Below are 11,396 nucleotides of genomic sequence, written 5' to 3'. Positions count from 1 at the left end.
GCGGTGAGTGTGCAGAGCCCCAGCTGGGTGTGGTGGGGGGGATGTCACAGGAGGGGACAGGTCACAGGGTGACAGCCCAGGTCATTAAGGCAGTGGAGAAGGCTAATGAGAGTCTGAAGGCTCAGAGGGATGAAGGGAGTGGCAGAGCTGGAGGCACAGACCCGGAGCAGACCAGGCATATAAACAGGTTGTGCGTGGAACAGGCTGAGGGAAGAGACAGTGTCTGAAAAATCAGGCACCGAGCATTTAATCAGCTCCCAGTGAAGGTGAATTACCTTGGAGTTGGGCTTTTGTGTTTTAGAGGTGATACCAGGCATTTGCAGTGAAAAACAAATCAAAATGTCCTGGCTCACTGAATTTTAATAATTCACGTGGTTGTGGGAACAGAAATCGTCAATTACCCTTAATTTTAGTAGTTCCATTAACTTACTCTGTGCAGGAGCCTCTGTTCCTTGTCACCTGTTCTTTCACTCACATCCAAAAGATCAAAAGGAAAACCAGCCCAGAACTGTGTGTGACCTGTTTATCTGAAGATCTGGCAGGGGTATGTTCTGTCTGTGCTCAATGCAGATAAGGACCATAAAAGTGCCTTAAAGATGATCTGATTGCAACAGATCTTAACAAATGCAATCACAGAACGGTTTAGGCCAGGCCTTGGACACTTCCAGGGATGGATCTTCCTTGTTTGTGCCCCACTTGGCCTTGAGGCCGGGGTGAGATGGGAAAGTGATCCTTAGGGACCTGTGAGGGAGCGGGGCCTGGAATTCAGGTGGTGATGGAAGAATATTTTCCTTGCTAGGAGATGGCTGTGAAGAATGAAGTTGGCCTGATAAACAACCCTCTGAAGATTTCCTGGCTGGAGGGGCAGCCCCAGAGCCACCCCAGCACTGTCCTCTCTGACAGCACCAGCCAGCCCAGGACCTCACAGGTAAGGAGACATGGGCTGTGGTATTTAAAGTCGTTGCTATAGCAACCTAAATTTCAGTGTGCTTTGTACTTATGGGCAAATATGAGCTGCAAAGAAACACTTGATGCCAGGCCTGGCTTTCCCATCAGCTTTTCTGTGCTGGACCAGTGGCTTTTTTAAAGAGAACTGGAGCTGTTTGGATGACTGGATCTTCACACACTCACTGTCTTCCAAGTGAAGAACAAGGATGTTCCTTGCTCAGCCCAAAGCCTCCAATGCCATTATGCTGGGATTTGTTAATAGGTGTTGACTGTGGGAATTCTCTGGCTGAGAGCTGCTGAAATGAAGGTTTTTTTAGGCAGTCTTGGTTACTCACTGCGTTCACAGGAGAAGGAAATTTCAGTGATGGAAGGAAACCTCTAATTTTAGGGTCTGCAGGAGGGAGGAGAAAGCAATATCAAGCTAAGTACCCTTCTAGAGACCTCATGGTCTGGATTTGGTTCTCCACACCAGTGTGGTTACTCTGAGTGCAAGCTGCATGTCTTCTGGCTTACTTAGCCAGTTCCTTGGCTGGGAAGGTGGGAAGGGACCTGGTTCAAACTTCACATGACACTTACCCTCCTCTCCTCCTTCCCTGTGGTATAAAGATTCAGAAATCTCATTGCTGAGAGGGCTCCTGCCTCATGCTGTCCAGGTGCTCTTAAGCTGTGTGTCTCCATCAGCCTTTTGTGTGTTCACTCCCTAAATATTTTAAGCCTGTGAGATTGTTCAGTACATTCACTCTTGACTTTTTTGCCAGTACTTTGTTTATAGTACTGGCATTTATACATCAGAATGCCTGGTTGTTGTTCTATCCATGTAGAATCTGGGAGAGTCCTGCAGCCACAGGAGATTCAGAGAGGGGACCAGAGTGGTAGAAAGGAAATTGGGGCAAAAAAAGGATTCCAAACCACTTTATTTGAGAATTTCTCATTAGGAGAAAGTGAGAATTGGCTCATTCGTACCAAAGGGTGTTGCTGTTGCAGTTGGAGCTTGGTGGTGGATTCCAGCCTGTGTGGGTTCAGATCCCTGAGTTTATCCTGGCCTGTTTCCATGCCCAGAGCTTGTTATTTTGGAAGTGCAGTGTCTGCCTGTGGTGAAAGATTAGTGTGGTTGGGGCAGCAGGGAGAGCAGGAAAGCAGCAGGAGGGGTTCATGGTGACCCACCTCTACCCAGCACAGCCTCCTCAATCCCATCCTGCTTCTCAGGATGGGGAGGAGTTGCTGCCAGGGCCATGCATCCTTCCCAGGAATTGCACTGCTGATGCTTGGCTGTCCTTTCTGCTGCTTTTTTTTCTGTAAGCAACTGCAATTTCTGGGATTATGTTGCAGCCTTGCATCTCTAAACTGCTCCGCTTCCCACTTTTCCTCGCGCCTGCTCCAGACCCTCTCAAAATCCTGCTCCTGCTGCATCCACCAGGATGTTTCCACAGGATGATTAGTGTGCTAATAGCTCCTCTTGGCTGTTTTGCTTGCAGCTGACTTAGTTTGCCCTCTCCAGCTCTGGGCTGTGCAGGATGAGCTTCCAGATCCCTGTTGCTCCTGCCTCTTCCTTTCACACCCAGCCCGGCTTCCCAGCCATCAGACTCCACGTTCTTGCTTCCGAGCTGCACAAATCTCATTCCAATTCAAGCTGCCCTCGCTTCCTATTTGCTTCCCCCCTGTTTTTGTCTGAATCCACCCCCATTTTGTTCCCACCCCATGCAAAGGCAGCTCCTTCCCTGCTCTGCTTCAGCAAACAGCCCAAGACCCGCAGCGTTCTCATGGCAACGCGCTCGCCACTCATCCTCTGGGACAGTCATCCCGGTGCTCCCTGCCTGGGACAGGCACCTGGGAGCTGAGTGCCAAAAGCTGCAGGTAAAGGACGGTCAGACCCTAAGCAGGGGGTTTGGAAGTGCTTCCCGTGTGGAAGCAAGGCTGGCTGTTGTGCTGGGAGGAGGCAGTAAGTCTCAGGCTACTTGTTCTCCTACGGCAACGGGTGCACGTTGTCCAGCAGTTCCTGGAAAGCTGCTGGAGCCAAGCAGGCGACTTCCCCTTGGATTACAAAAGCTGTGGCTTGGCCAGTGTTACTCCAGGCCATTTAGAGCAATGTCTGTGTGATGGTTCAGAGCACACAGTGGCTGTGCAGCGCAGCGAGGAGCTTGTTTTGCCACTACAATGGTGTGGAGCACTCAGGTTTGGGAAGGTTTTCCCTGCTCCTTCAGGAGGATCTCCCTGCCAGTGCTCCTCAGCCCTGAGAAAAGCCTCCTGCCTGGTATCCTTGCACCTTTTCTAAGCTCCTTGGAGGTTTCAGAGAGTTTGTTTCGTATTACCAGGCTTTGAGAGGTGAATCTGACAGGGTAAGAGCCGGCTGTGCCAGCTTTGGAATGTCCCTGCACTTTGCTGTAGCTACTTCCAAAGCTCCTGGTTATCTGGGGGCATGGAAGTTTTATTACTGTTGTTTTTTAAAAGAGCCCTAATATCTAGCCTATCAGAAAGGTAAGAATTGGTGACTACTGCAGTAGTTTCTGCAGTGTCCTTTTAGCAGTTTGCCCTGATGCTGCCCCAAAGTGTTCTCAGCCTGGCAGAGCCCTTCCTGCTCTCCAGCTCAGGGGTGGAGAACTAGGTCTTGCCCTGAGCTGTGTGAGCTCTCCTTTGGGGAAAATCAAGTCCCAGCAGCTCTCTCCTTTCCCCAGCCCAGAAAAACAGAGCCACGCTGCTTCCCCTCCCTCAGAAAAACCTGCAGTGCCGGGGAGGATGTATCTGGGCCACTCCAGATACCCTGTGCTCCTGGTGCCTTGGCTTTTTGTGGCTTCTTACCGACTAAATGAGGCAACCAGACACTTCCAGTCACAAATACATTTATTCTTCCACATCTGTACAGCTGGGAGCTCAGTGCATGCGTGAGGCAGCAGTGTGTGGAGACATCTCCTCTCCCCTGCCAGGAGGATAAACCCACTGCTGGTGCTCTTAGCACGAGCACGAGTGGGTGCTTACCTGTTTCCAGGCTGGGAGTGCCAACTGCACTGGAGCTGGGGAAAAAGAAACCCACAAGGAAGAAGAAAAAAAAAAAAAAAAAGAGGAACAGCTTTGATTTTTCACATCCAGACACGGTGGGAGAAGAACCCCCAGTTCCCGTCTCTCAGCCCTTGCCACACCTGTGGCTTTGAGGTGCAGTGCTGCTGTCTCCTTGCAGGCTGCCTGCTGTCCCACAAGGGATCCATGCCAAGTCCCTGTGTGTCCCTGCCCCGCAGTGTCACAGCCACATCCCCAAAATAACAAGTCTTTCCCAAACGATGCCGTTCTTCCCTGAGGAGGAGACGCACAGTCCGGAGTGGGAGATTGCCAGGGTGAAGAGTGGAAACAGTGCTCTCACCTGAGCTCTGCTCCAGAGGATTCCTTGGCAAGGACAGGGATGGTCTGTGGTGGGTGAGGTGAGGACAACAAAACAGGCCACACACGACAGGCATGCTCCAGCATCCTTCCTCCCGCTGGGATCAGAGGAACCGGCAGCAGCATTGGGTAAATGGGATGTGGTGAATGATAAATACCTTCAGATGGCATAATCTCTTGGGTTCTGTTTCCTGAGGGTCTGCAGGACGTCCTCGAGGAGCGATAGCCCCAAATCCACTTTGAAGGACAGGAAGGGGTCAGCCAGGTCGGGAAGAGTGGTGCCGTTCTGGGAACCTGCCTCTGAGGTCCCGTGGTCTGTAGCCTGGTCCTTGTGCGTTTGAGTGCCTTTGTGGTACTGAGCGGCGTCGGAAAAGGAGATGTCGGAGTGGGAGTCGGTGTGGTCGATGATGTTGGGGCAGCTGGAACTGTCCAGGTACAGCCGGGGAGGCTTGGGAGGGGCTTGTGCCTTGGCCAGGTTCTGCTCGCTCTGGCACGACAGGTAGTCAGACTTGTCCTTCAGATCCCTCAAGCCTTCCCTCTTCTGGCCGTCAGTGTCCAGAGTGTGGCTGTTCTGGTTCAGGATGATGACTTGGTTGCCCAGCTTTTTGTGCCTCCTGAGGGAGAAACGTCTGAAGAACGTGGTGGACTTGATGGACCCTCTGCGCCAGGTATCCATGCTGAGGGAAGGCAGTGAGGAGAAGGGACCTGCTGACTCCTCACAGGCAGGTGCTGGACTTAAGCCACGGGATCAGCAGCGAGCCACGCAGCAGGAACAGCCTCTTCCTGCCCCGTTCCCGTAGCTGGAAGGAAAACAGAGAGGCTGGTAGTGCAGGAAATACAGACTCCACGCTGTGGTAAGGAGCAGTTGGCTTGTCTTGGATCTTAAGGAGTCTCCTCCTTGAGTGGAGAAGGAACACGGTGTCTGAGCTCGTTAAACGTGTGCTGGTGAGGAACAGCAAGGCACAGTCACCATGAGAACAGATCTAATCTGGCATCTAGAACAGAAGGGCACCCGGGTGCCATGGTAACCAGCCACCTTCTGCGGAGGGGCACCGCCGGAAAATCCAGTGGGTGGTTGGGAAGGAGACGGTGACTCAGTCCCACTGGAGGAGCCAAGGAAATAGAGGCGAAGGGGGATGTAAAAGGCGACACCGTGAAAGGCAAATGCCGGGAGAACGGAATGCAAAGGAGACTTACGCCGTGTCGGAGCAGCCCCGAGTCCGAGGGCGCAGAGGAGAAGCTGCTGGAGCACTCGGAGAACTGTGCCTGCCACGCTCACCAGGATGAAGGAGCAAGTCTGGGGACAGCTGAGCCGGGAGTTCGGGAATTCAGCCAGGTTGGACCCGGAATGCTAAAAATCCCCGAAGCTGCTGCCGCTGTCTCTTCATGTGCCGCCCATCGCCTCTTCCCGGGCTGCAGCTCCTGCTCGGATGTGTTTGTTTTGAGCCAAGCCCTTGCTGAGTCAGCCACGTCAGGAACTGGGTTTTACACGATTGGTAATTGCCAGGATTGCAGGAAGTAGGTGTGTGGAGTGGCAAAGCCTCAGCCCACGCTGCCTGAGGAGCAGGAGAGCTCCTCGGAGGCACCCGGACTGCTGGGAGCTGCCAGCTTGGAGCCCACCTGGATCAGGCTCTTCTCCTCCCTCCTGCCACTCTGAAGGCTCCGTGTGTCAGCAGGGCTCCCAAACCAGGCTGGGAATAATCTCTTGTCTGTTTTAAATTTCAGTCCGTGTGCGAGGTGGGGATTCAGGTTTGTGTGGGTGATTCATCTGCATGAGTCTCACACAGCCTCTTCCATCCAGCCCAGCAAATCCCTGGGGTTGATGGACAGGACTGGGGAGGATCTTGGTTCTGCTGCTGAGGGCCAATACCCATCAGTGCTTTCTGAGACACTGGTGCTGCCAGCACCCAAAGGTCATTTCACTCATCTGGCTCCTAAGACACCAATTAGACTCCTAATTTCCCACTCAACATTCCTCATCTGTTGTGGGGCTTCTATTTTGTCCTCACAGCCGGAGGAACCACTTTACTGGCACTTGATAACAAATTGCACTTGCCCCATTTTCATGCAGAGTCTTATTTAGCCATTCTATTGCCTTTGTATCCCTGCTGCTTCCTAAGATGTCCTTAAGTACCCAGAGAAGCTGTGGCTGCCCCATCCCTGGAAGTGTCCAAGGACGGGTTGGACGGAGCTTGGAGCAACCTGGGCTAGTGGGAGGTGTCCCTGCCCATGGCAGGGGGTTGGAACCAGATGATCTTTGAGGTCCCTTCCAAGCCAAACCATTCTGTGATTCCATGACTCTCTGAAATCACCACTAAACCCAGTTCCTAGAAGAATGAACGTGAGGGTTTTTTTTTTTTTCCATTCACCTTCTATCAAGACACTTATTTCTGCTTGAACTGTCAAGGAATGAGATGGATGTTTCCAAGCCTTGCAGTGCTTTCATACATCCAAAATAGCACGGCCACCTACTAGTGTGGAATGGCTTTGGAAGCAGAGTTCCAAAGCACTGGAGCAGCTGTCATCTGCTGCCCACGTTCATTAGGCAGAGTCTGCAATCAACTGGGTTCACGTGACAGTTGCTGCCACACGCAGCAGGAAGGCTCCGGGAGCTTTGGAAAACTATTTCCATTCCTGCGTCAGGTTTGGGAACAAACCTGGTGGTTTTCTTTCTGCTGCAGCCACTTAGAATCGTTCAGGTTGGAAAAGACCTCTAATATCATCAATTCCAACTGTTACAATCATAGAATCAGGAATGGTTTGGGTCAGAAGGGACCTTATGGATCATCCAGTTCCGCTCCCCTGCCATTGTCAGGGACACCTTCCACTGGCCCAGGTTGCTTCAAGCCCTGGCCTTGGACACTTCCAGGGATCCACAGCTTTTCTGGGCAACCTGTGAGGTGCTCTCACCACCCTCAGTCGGTTGGGAGTTATCAGTTCCGTGACTGATCCACAGAGGTTGGATGTTTTTATGACGTCAGCCTTTGTAACGGGTGAAGTGTACGCTGGACTTTGGGCTGCAGCGTTGCAGGTGCAGGGTGAGCTCATCATCCAAAATAATGCCTCATCCAGCCTCGTGGGGAGCAGGGAGCAGCTCTGGCAGCAAGAGGGGAATTCAGGAATGCAGGCTCTCTGTGTCTCCTGCTTTCCCCAGCAGCCATGCTTAGGAAGCAGCTTGTTTTTCTGTAGCCAGGCAGCTTTCACACCTCACCCGATCTCTGTGGGATCAAACTGCTTCCTGCCCAGAACTCCCGTGTTGTGAGGGGGGTCTGGGGAGAGGGGAGCTGGGTCTGCACTGTCCCTGATGGGTTGTGTGTGTTTCCTGCTCCCTGCCAGGCATCCGTGGTGTCGGAGCGGGACTACGAGAGCCTGGTGATGATGAGGATGCGCCAGGCAGCAGAGAGGCAGCAGCTCATCGAGCAGCTCCGGCGGGAAGACGAGGAAGAGTCTCACACTTAGCGTGACAGTATGGATTCTCCCCACCCCTGCACCCCCCCGCCCTGTGCTCTTTCTTAGTTTAAGTCAATAAACCTCCTTTTTTAAAGCTGGTGTGGGAATACAAACTCCCAGAGACTGTGGCCTTTATCCCTTTCCAGGTTTGGGGAAGGAAATGGCTTCAGTGTGCAGGTATTACCCTGTCAGTGTGTGTCCAGAGCAGCTGCCCCATCCCATGGGACAGGGTGTGAGGGGTGCCAGCAGAACACCAAACCTTGGAGCTTTTAATCCCTGGAAGCTCCTCTGGGAGCCATGCATCCAGAAGGATTTGGCTGCAGCTTCAAACAACCCACAGAAGGACATTGGTGTCTTTAGAGCAAAGCTTTATTGGTGTTACCCCTACAACAGGATCCATACACAGCCCCAAACATCCCAGCAGTGCAACTGCTGCTGTTGGGATTAGGGCCTGCTCCTGGAATGCTCACAACACCTTTCTGTGCTATTTTGGGAACCCTGTGTTATGCTTGGATGGCACTCTGGGATCTGGAAGTCTGAGGATGCTGCTGACCACGATCCTGTGTGGGATGGAAATGGGCCTTGCTGCCAAGGGAAGGGGATTCTCGGACCACTGGGTAGGTTTAGTGGTTCTCCCTCAGATTTCAGGGATGAGATGGGATGCTGTCCATGCCTGGTGTCCCCCTGTAACCTCCCTGGCTCGGGAGAAGGCATGGACCTCTCCAGGCAGCCTGAGAGAAGGCAGACAGGTCTGTTACTGAGCTTCCTCCAAGGCATGCTAAATAGATGATTAAAATGTAAAAAGCTGGAATTTGCCAGACTGCCATCCTGCTGAAGGCAGAGCTGGAGCCATCTGTTCCCTCTGCCTGATTTTTGGGCATCCTTTCCTCCCCATGCTCTTGGGAAATGACAAGGATGGCAAAATCCCACTGGGTCCAGCTCTGCCTCTGTGCTGCTCCTCTCCCCGCCCGAGCGCCGGGAGTCTGGGACAGGAAGGAATGAAGGGGGAAAAATTCGCTGTCAGTCCTGTAGAGATGATGTCCAGCAGGATCTGGGCTGGGTGGAAGGCAGGATTCTTCCTGGCTATTCCCTGTGGAGGCACCAGACCAGGGTCTGGCCCACGCCGGTCATGCTGACCACGCGATAGCCGAGCTTCTCCAGCTTGTCCAGGACCACGCGCGGCACGTCGTTCACGTAGTACTCACAGCTGCTCCCGGGAAAGAGGAGGAATAAAGTGAGCTGGGGGGAGGAAGAGACGGGAATTTCCTTGTGGAAGTGACTCTGCCTCAGTCCTAACCCAGGTAAGCCCAGTGACTGCACCTGGCACAGGTGAGTGCAACACAGTGCTTTGGTTAACCCGAGGGGAAGGACACAGCCCACGGTGCCAAACCAAGAGGAATCCTGTCCAGGAGGGAAGGATCAGGTTAAATGGGAATGTGGCTCAGGGACTGGGTGTCCAGAGCCAGGTGCTGCTCGGAAACTGGGCTGAAACTGCAGCAGAGGGTTCATGGGTAAACACAGGGGAACACAGTTCTGGGAATTCATGGAGAAGGAGGAGAATCTGGGCCAAGCAGGGAGGAATGATTCAGGTGTTTCTAAGGAATGAAATCCCAATGTTCTGCCCATGTTGGAGCATGTCTGTAAGCTGGGTGGGTTTGAGAGCCCGTGCTGATATTTGGGGATTGGAACAAGGTGCTGCCTTCAGTCAGGTGGGAAAGCTTTGGAAAGCCAGGAGTTGTCTGTCCTGCACAGAGGTGCCAGGTGAAGTGGAGCACAGGCTGCTCTGCCCCAGCAGTACCTGGGAGTCTGGGAACTGACACCGGGATCCTTGTCTGGCCCTAATTCCTCATTGGTTTTGTGCTGGCTCTGCGTTTGGAGCAGAAGCTGCTCGTTCCTTCCCCTAGATCCCAGAGTCTGCTCCTCTGTGGAATCTTGAGGGCTGTGACACTGCTCCCCAGTAAAGGACCAGACACAAACTGGGCTGAATTGGGTGGGGACAGCAGAGCTGAGCTGGCCAGTAGAACCTTTGGCACTGGATCTGCCAGCCTTTCCTTTGACACAGCTTCTGGGATGCACCATTTATGGGAGCAGCTGGGATAAGTTCCAGGGCAGCTCAGCCCTTAGGTGATTCGTGGTGCCTGATAATGACGGGTTGCAGGATCACTGGGGATCCAGTTTGGCCACCTTAACAAAGACTCTCCTGATTTTCATACTAATAACGATAAAAAAGGGTCCAAAAGCCTTTCCAAAGCTGCTCCTGCTCGGGTTGCAGAGCTGTGCTGGAGCAGGGAGTGCTTTAAAGCACAAAATAACCCCAAGATGTGAGAGATTTTCCAGTTTCTCAAGATAGACTGTACTTGGCTGTAATTATAGATGTGGTGTAAAGATAATGTGTGTTATTATAAATGTCTTTGAAGTCCATGCTTTCTCCAGGAGGGTTGCCACATAATCCTTCGGATTCCCAGTGGGAGGTGGTAAATATTATTCCCATTATTCAGAGGAAGGAGCAGAGGCAGGGATTTGTAGGAACCTAAAAAACGGAGTGGCTGAGCTAAAATCAGGAGGAAAGAGTTCCCGGGGCTTTATCACAGCTCTGTGTTGAGGGAGGCAAAGATTGCACAGTGTGGGCATCGGACACGCTGCCGTCTCCGTGTGCATCCAGCCGGGATGGAGGGGCTGGGACACCTGCAAAGCCTTTTCTTCCAGATAAAACGCCATCAGGGAAAAGAGAAGTCATCCCAGATCGGCACTGGTTTGGTGTGTGATTCCACCTGCTCTGCCTCCAGGTGTGCCAAACCAGGAGAGCCCACGCAGGGGTGGGGCAGGAGCGTCCTCCGCGCGCGGCGATTTGCGGGGATGGAGCAGCCAAGCTCCTGGGATCTCTGCCCAGCTCTCCTCCAGCTCCCTGAGGACGGGGTTTGGCTGTGCCCGGAGGAACAGGTACGCTGAATGTCAGCAGGTGCCTCAGCCCTCGGCTCCCAAATCCAACAGGGATCGCAGTGAAGACCAAAGGGTGCTGAGAGCGCGTAATGACCGGAGAGGCCGAGGACCCACATCCACCTGGGCACACCCAGAGTCCCCTTGTCCACAGCACCTGAGGGTCCGGGATTTGCCCCTCACCATGGCTGCCCCTGTGCTCCATCTGGGCTCTTCCCTGTGCCCATCCTAGCTGTCCCTGTGCCACCCCTGGCTGCCCCCAGGGCTCTGCCACAGGCCCAGAGCGTGGCGACCACATGCCTGCTCCCCACACCTCGTGGGACTTAATGAGGGGCCTTTTGGCCGTGCAGAGCTGCGGAACAGGATCCGTGCACCCCCTGATTACAGGGAGTTAAGTGCTTCACCTGTCCATCCCGGTTTCCCAGCAGGTTCGTGCTGCTCAGGCCTTTCCTTCAGGCTCCCTCCAAGGTCACGGTTAAGGTTTTGGGGCCCACGGTGCTGCAGGAAGGGGGAGGTTTGCAGCGTCTGTGTCTGCTCAGGAAGGGCTTGGGGAAAATCCTGCTTGGCCATGGTGCAGATCCCGGAGCTCTCGGCCCTGGTTGGGACGCTGGTGGAGGTGGCCGGGCTCGCCCCACTGGCACGTGGCCATGCTCTCGGGGTGCCAGCAGCCATGTTCCAGCCAGGGGACTTTC

General features: G+C 53.5%; 3 protein-coding genes across 3 annotated transcripts in view; 1 reads left to right on the top strand and 2 right to left on the bottom strand.

Moving 5' to 3' along the window:
* The window catches only part of DNAJC17 (DnaJ heat shock protein family (Hsp40) member C17), a 17,184-nt gene extending 9,326 nt beyond the window's left edge, over positions 1-7,858 (top strand). The window contains exons 9-11 of the mRNA XM_029965723.1: positions 440-544; positions 800-928; positions 7,654-7,858. Of these exons, the coding sequence (XP_029821583.1) occupies positions 440-544; positions 800-928; positions 7,654-7,776 (357 nt within the window). The 3' untranslated portion in view covers positions 7,777-7,858. The remainder of the gene's footprint in view (positions 1-439; positions 545-799; positions 929-7,653) is intronic.
* Positions 3,769-5,659, bottom strand: CUNH15orf62 (chromosome unknown C15orf62 homolog). The gene has a single exon (XM_029965739.1). The coding sequence runs from the start codon at positions 4,991-4,993 to the stop codon at positions 4,478-4,480; it is 516 nt and encodes a 171-aa protein (XP_029821599.1). The 5' UTR covers positions 4,994-5,659; the 3' UTR covers positions 3,769-4,477.
* A 260-nt stretch (positions 7,859-8,118) lies between the features above and the next one.
* The window catches only part of GCHFR (GTP cyclohydrolase I feedback regulator), a 6,794-nt gene continuing 3,516 nt past the window's right edge, over positions 8,119-11,396 (bottom strand). The window contains exon 3 of the mRNA XM_029965741.1: positions 8,119-8,974. Within this exon, the coding sequence (XP_029821601.1) occupies positions 8,851-8,974 (124 nt within the window). The 3' untranslated portion in view covers positions 8,119-8,850. The remainder of the gene's footprint in view (positions 8,975-11,396) is intronic.

The sequence above is a fragment of the Manacus vitellinus genome, unplaced genomic scaffold (assembly GCF_001715985.3).
Source record: "Manacus vitellinus isolate BGI_N305 unplaced genomic scaffold, ASM171598v3 scaffold_118_pilon, whole genome shotgun sequence".
In the NCBI taxonomy this organism is placed as follows: domain Eukaryota; kingdom Metazoa; phylum Chordata; class Aves; order Passeriformes; family Pipridae; genus Manacus; species Manacus vitellinus.
Note: the sequence above shows the minus strand (reverse complement) of the source record. Positions and strands in the feature narration are given on the sequence as shown.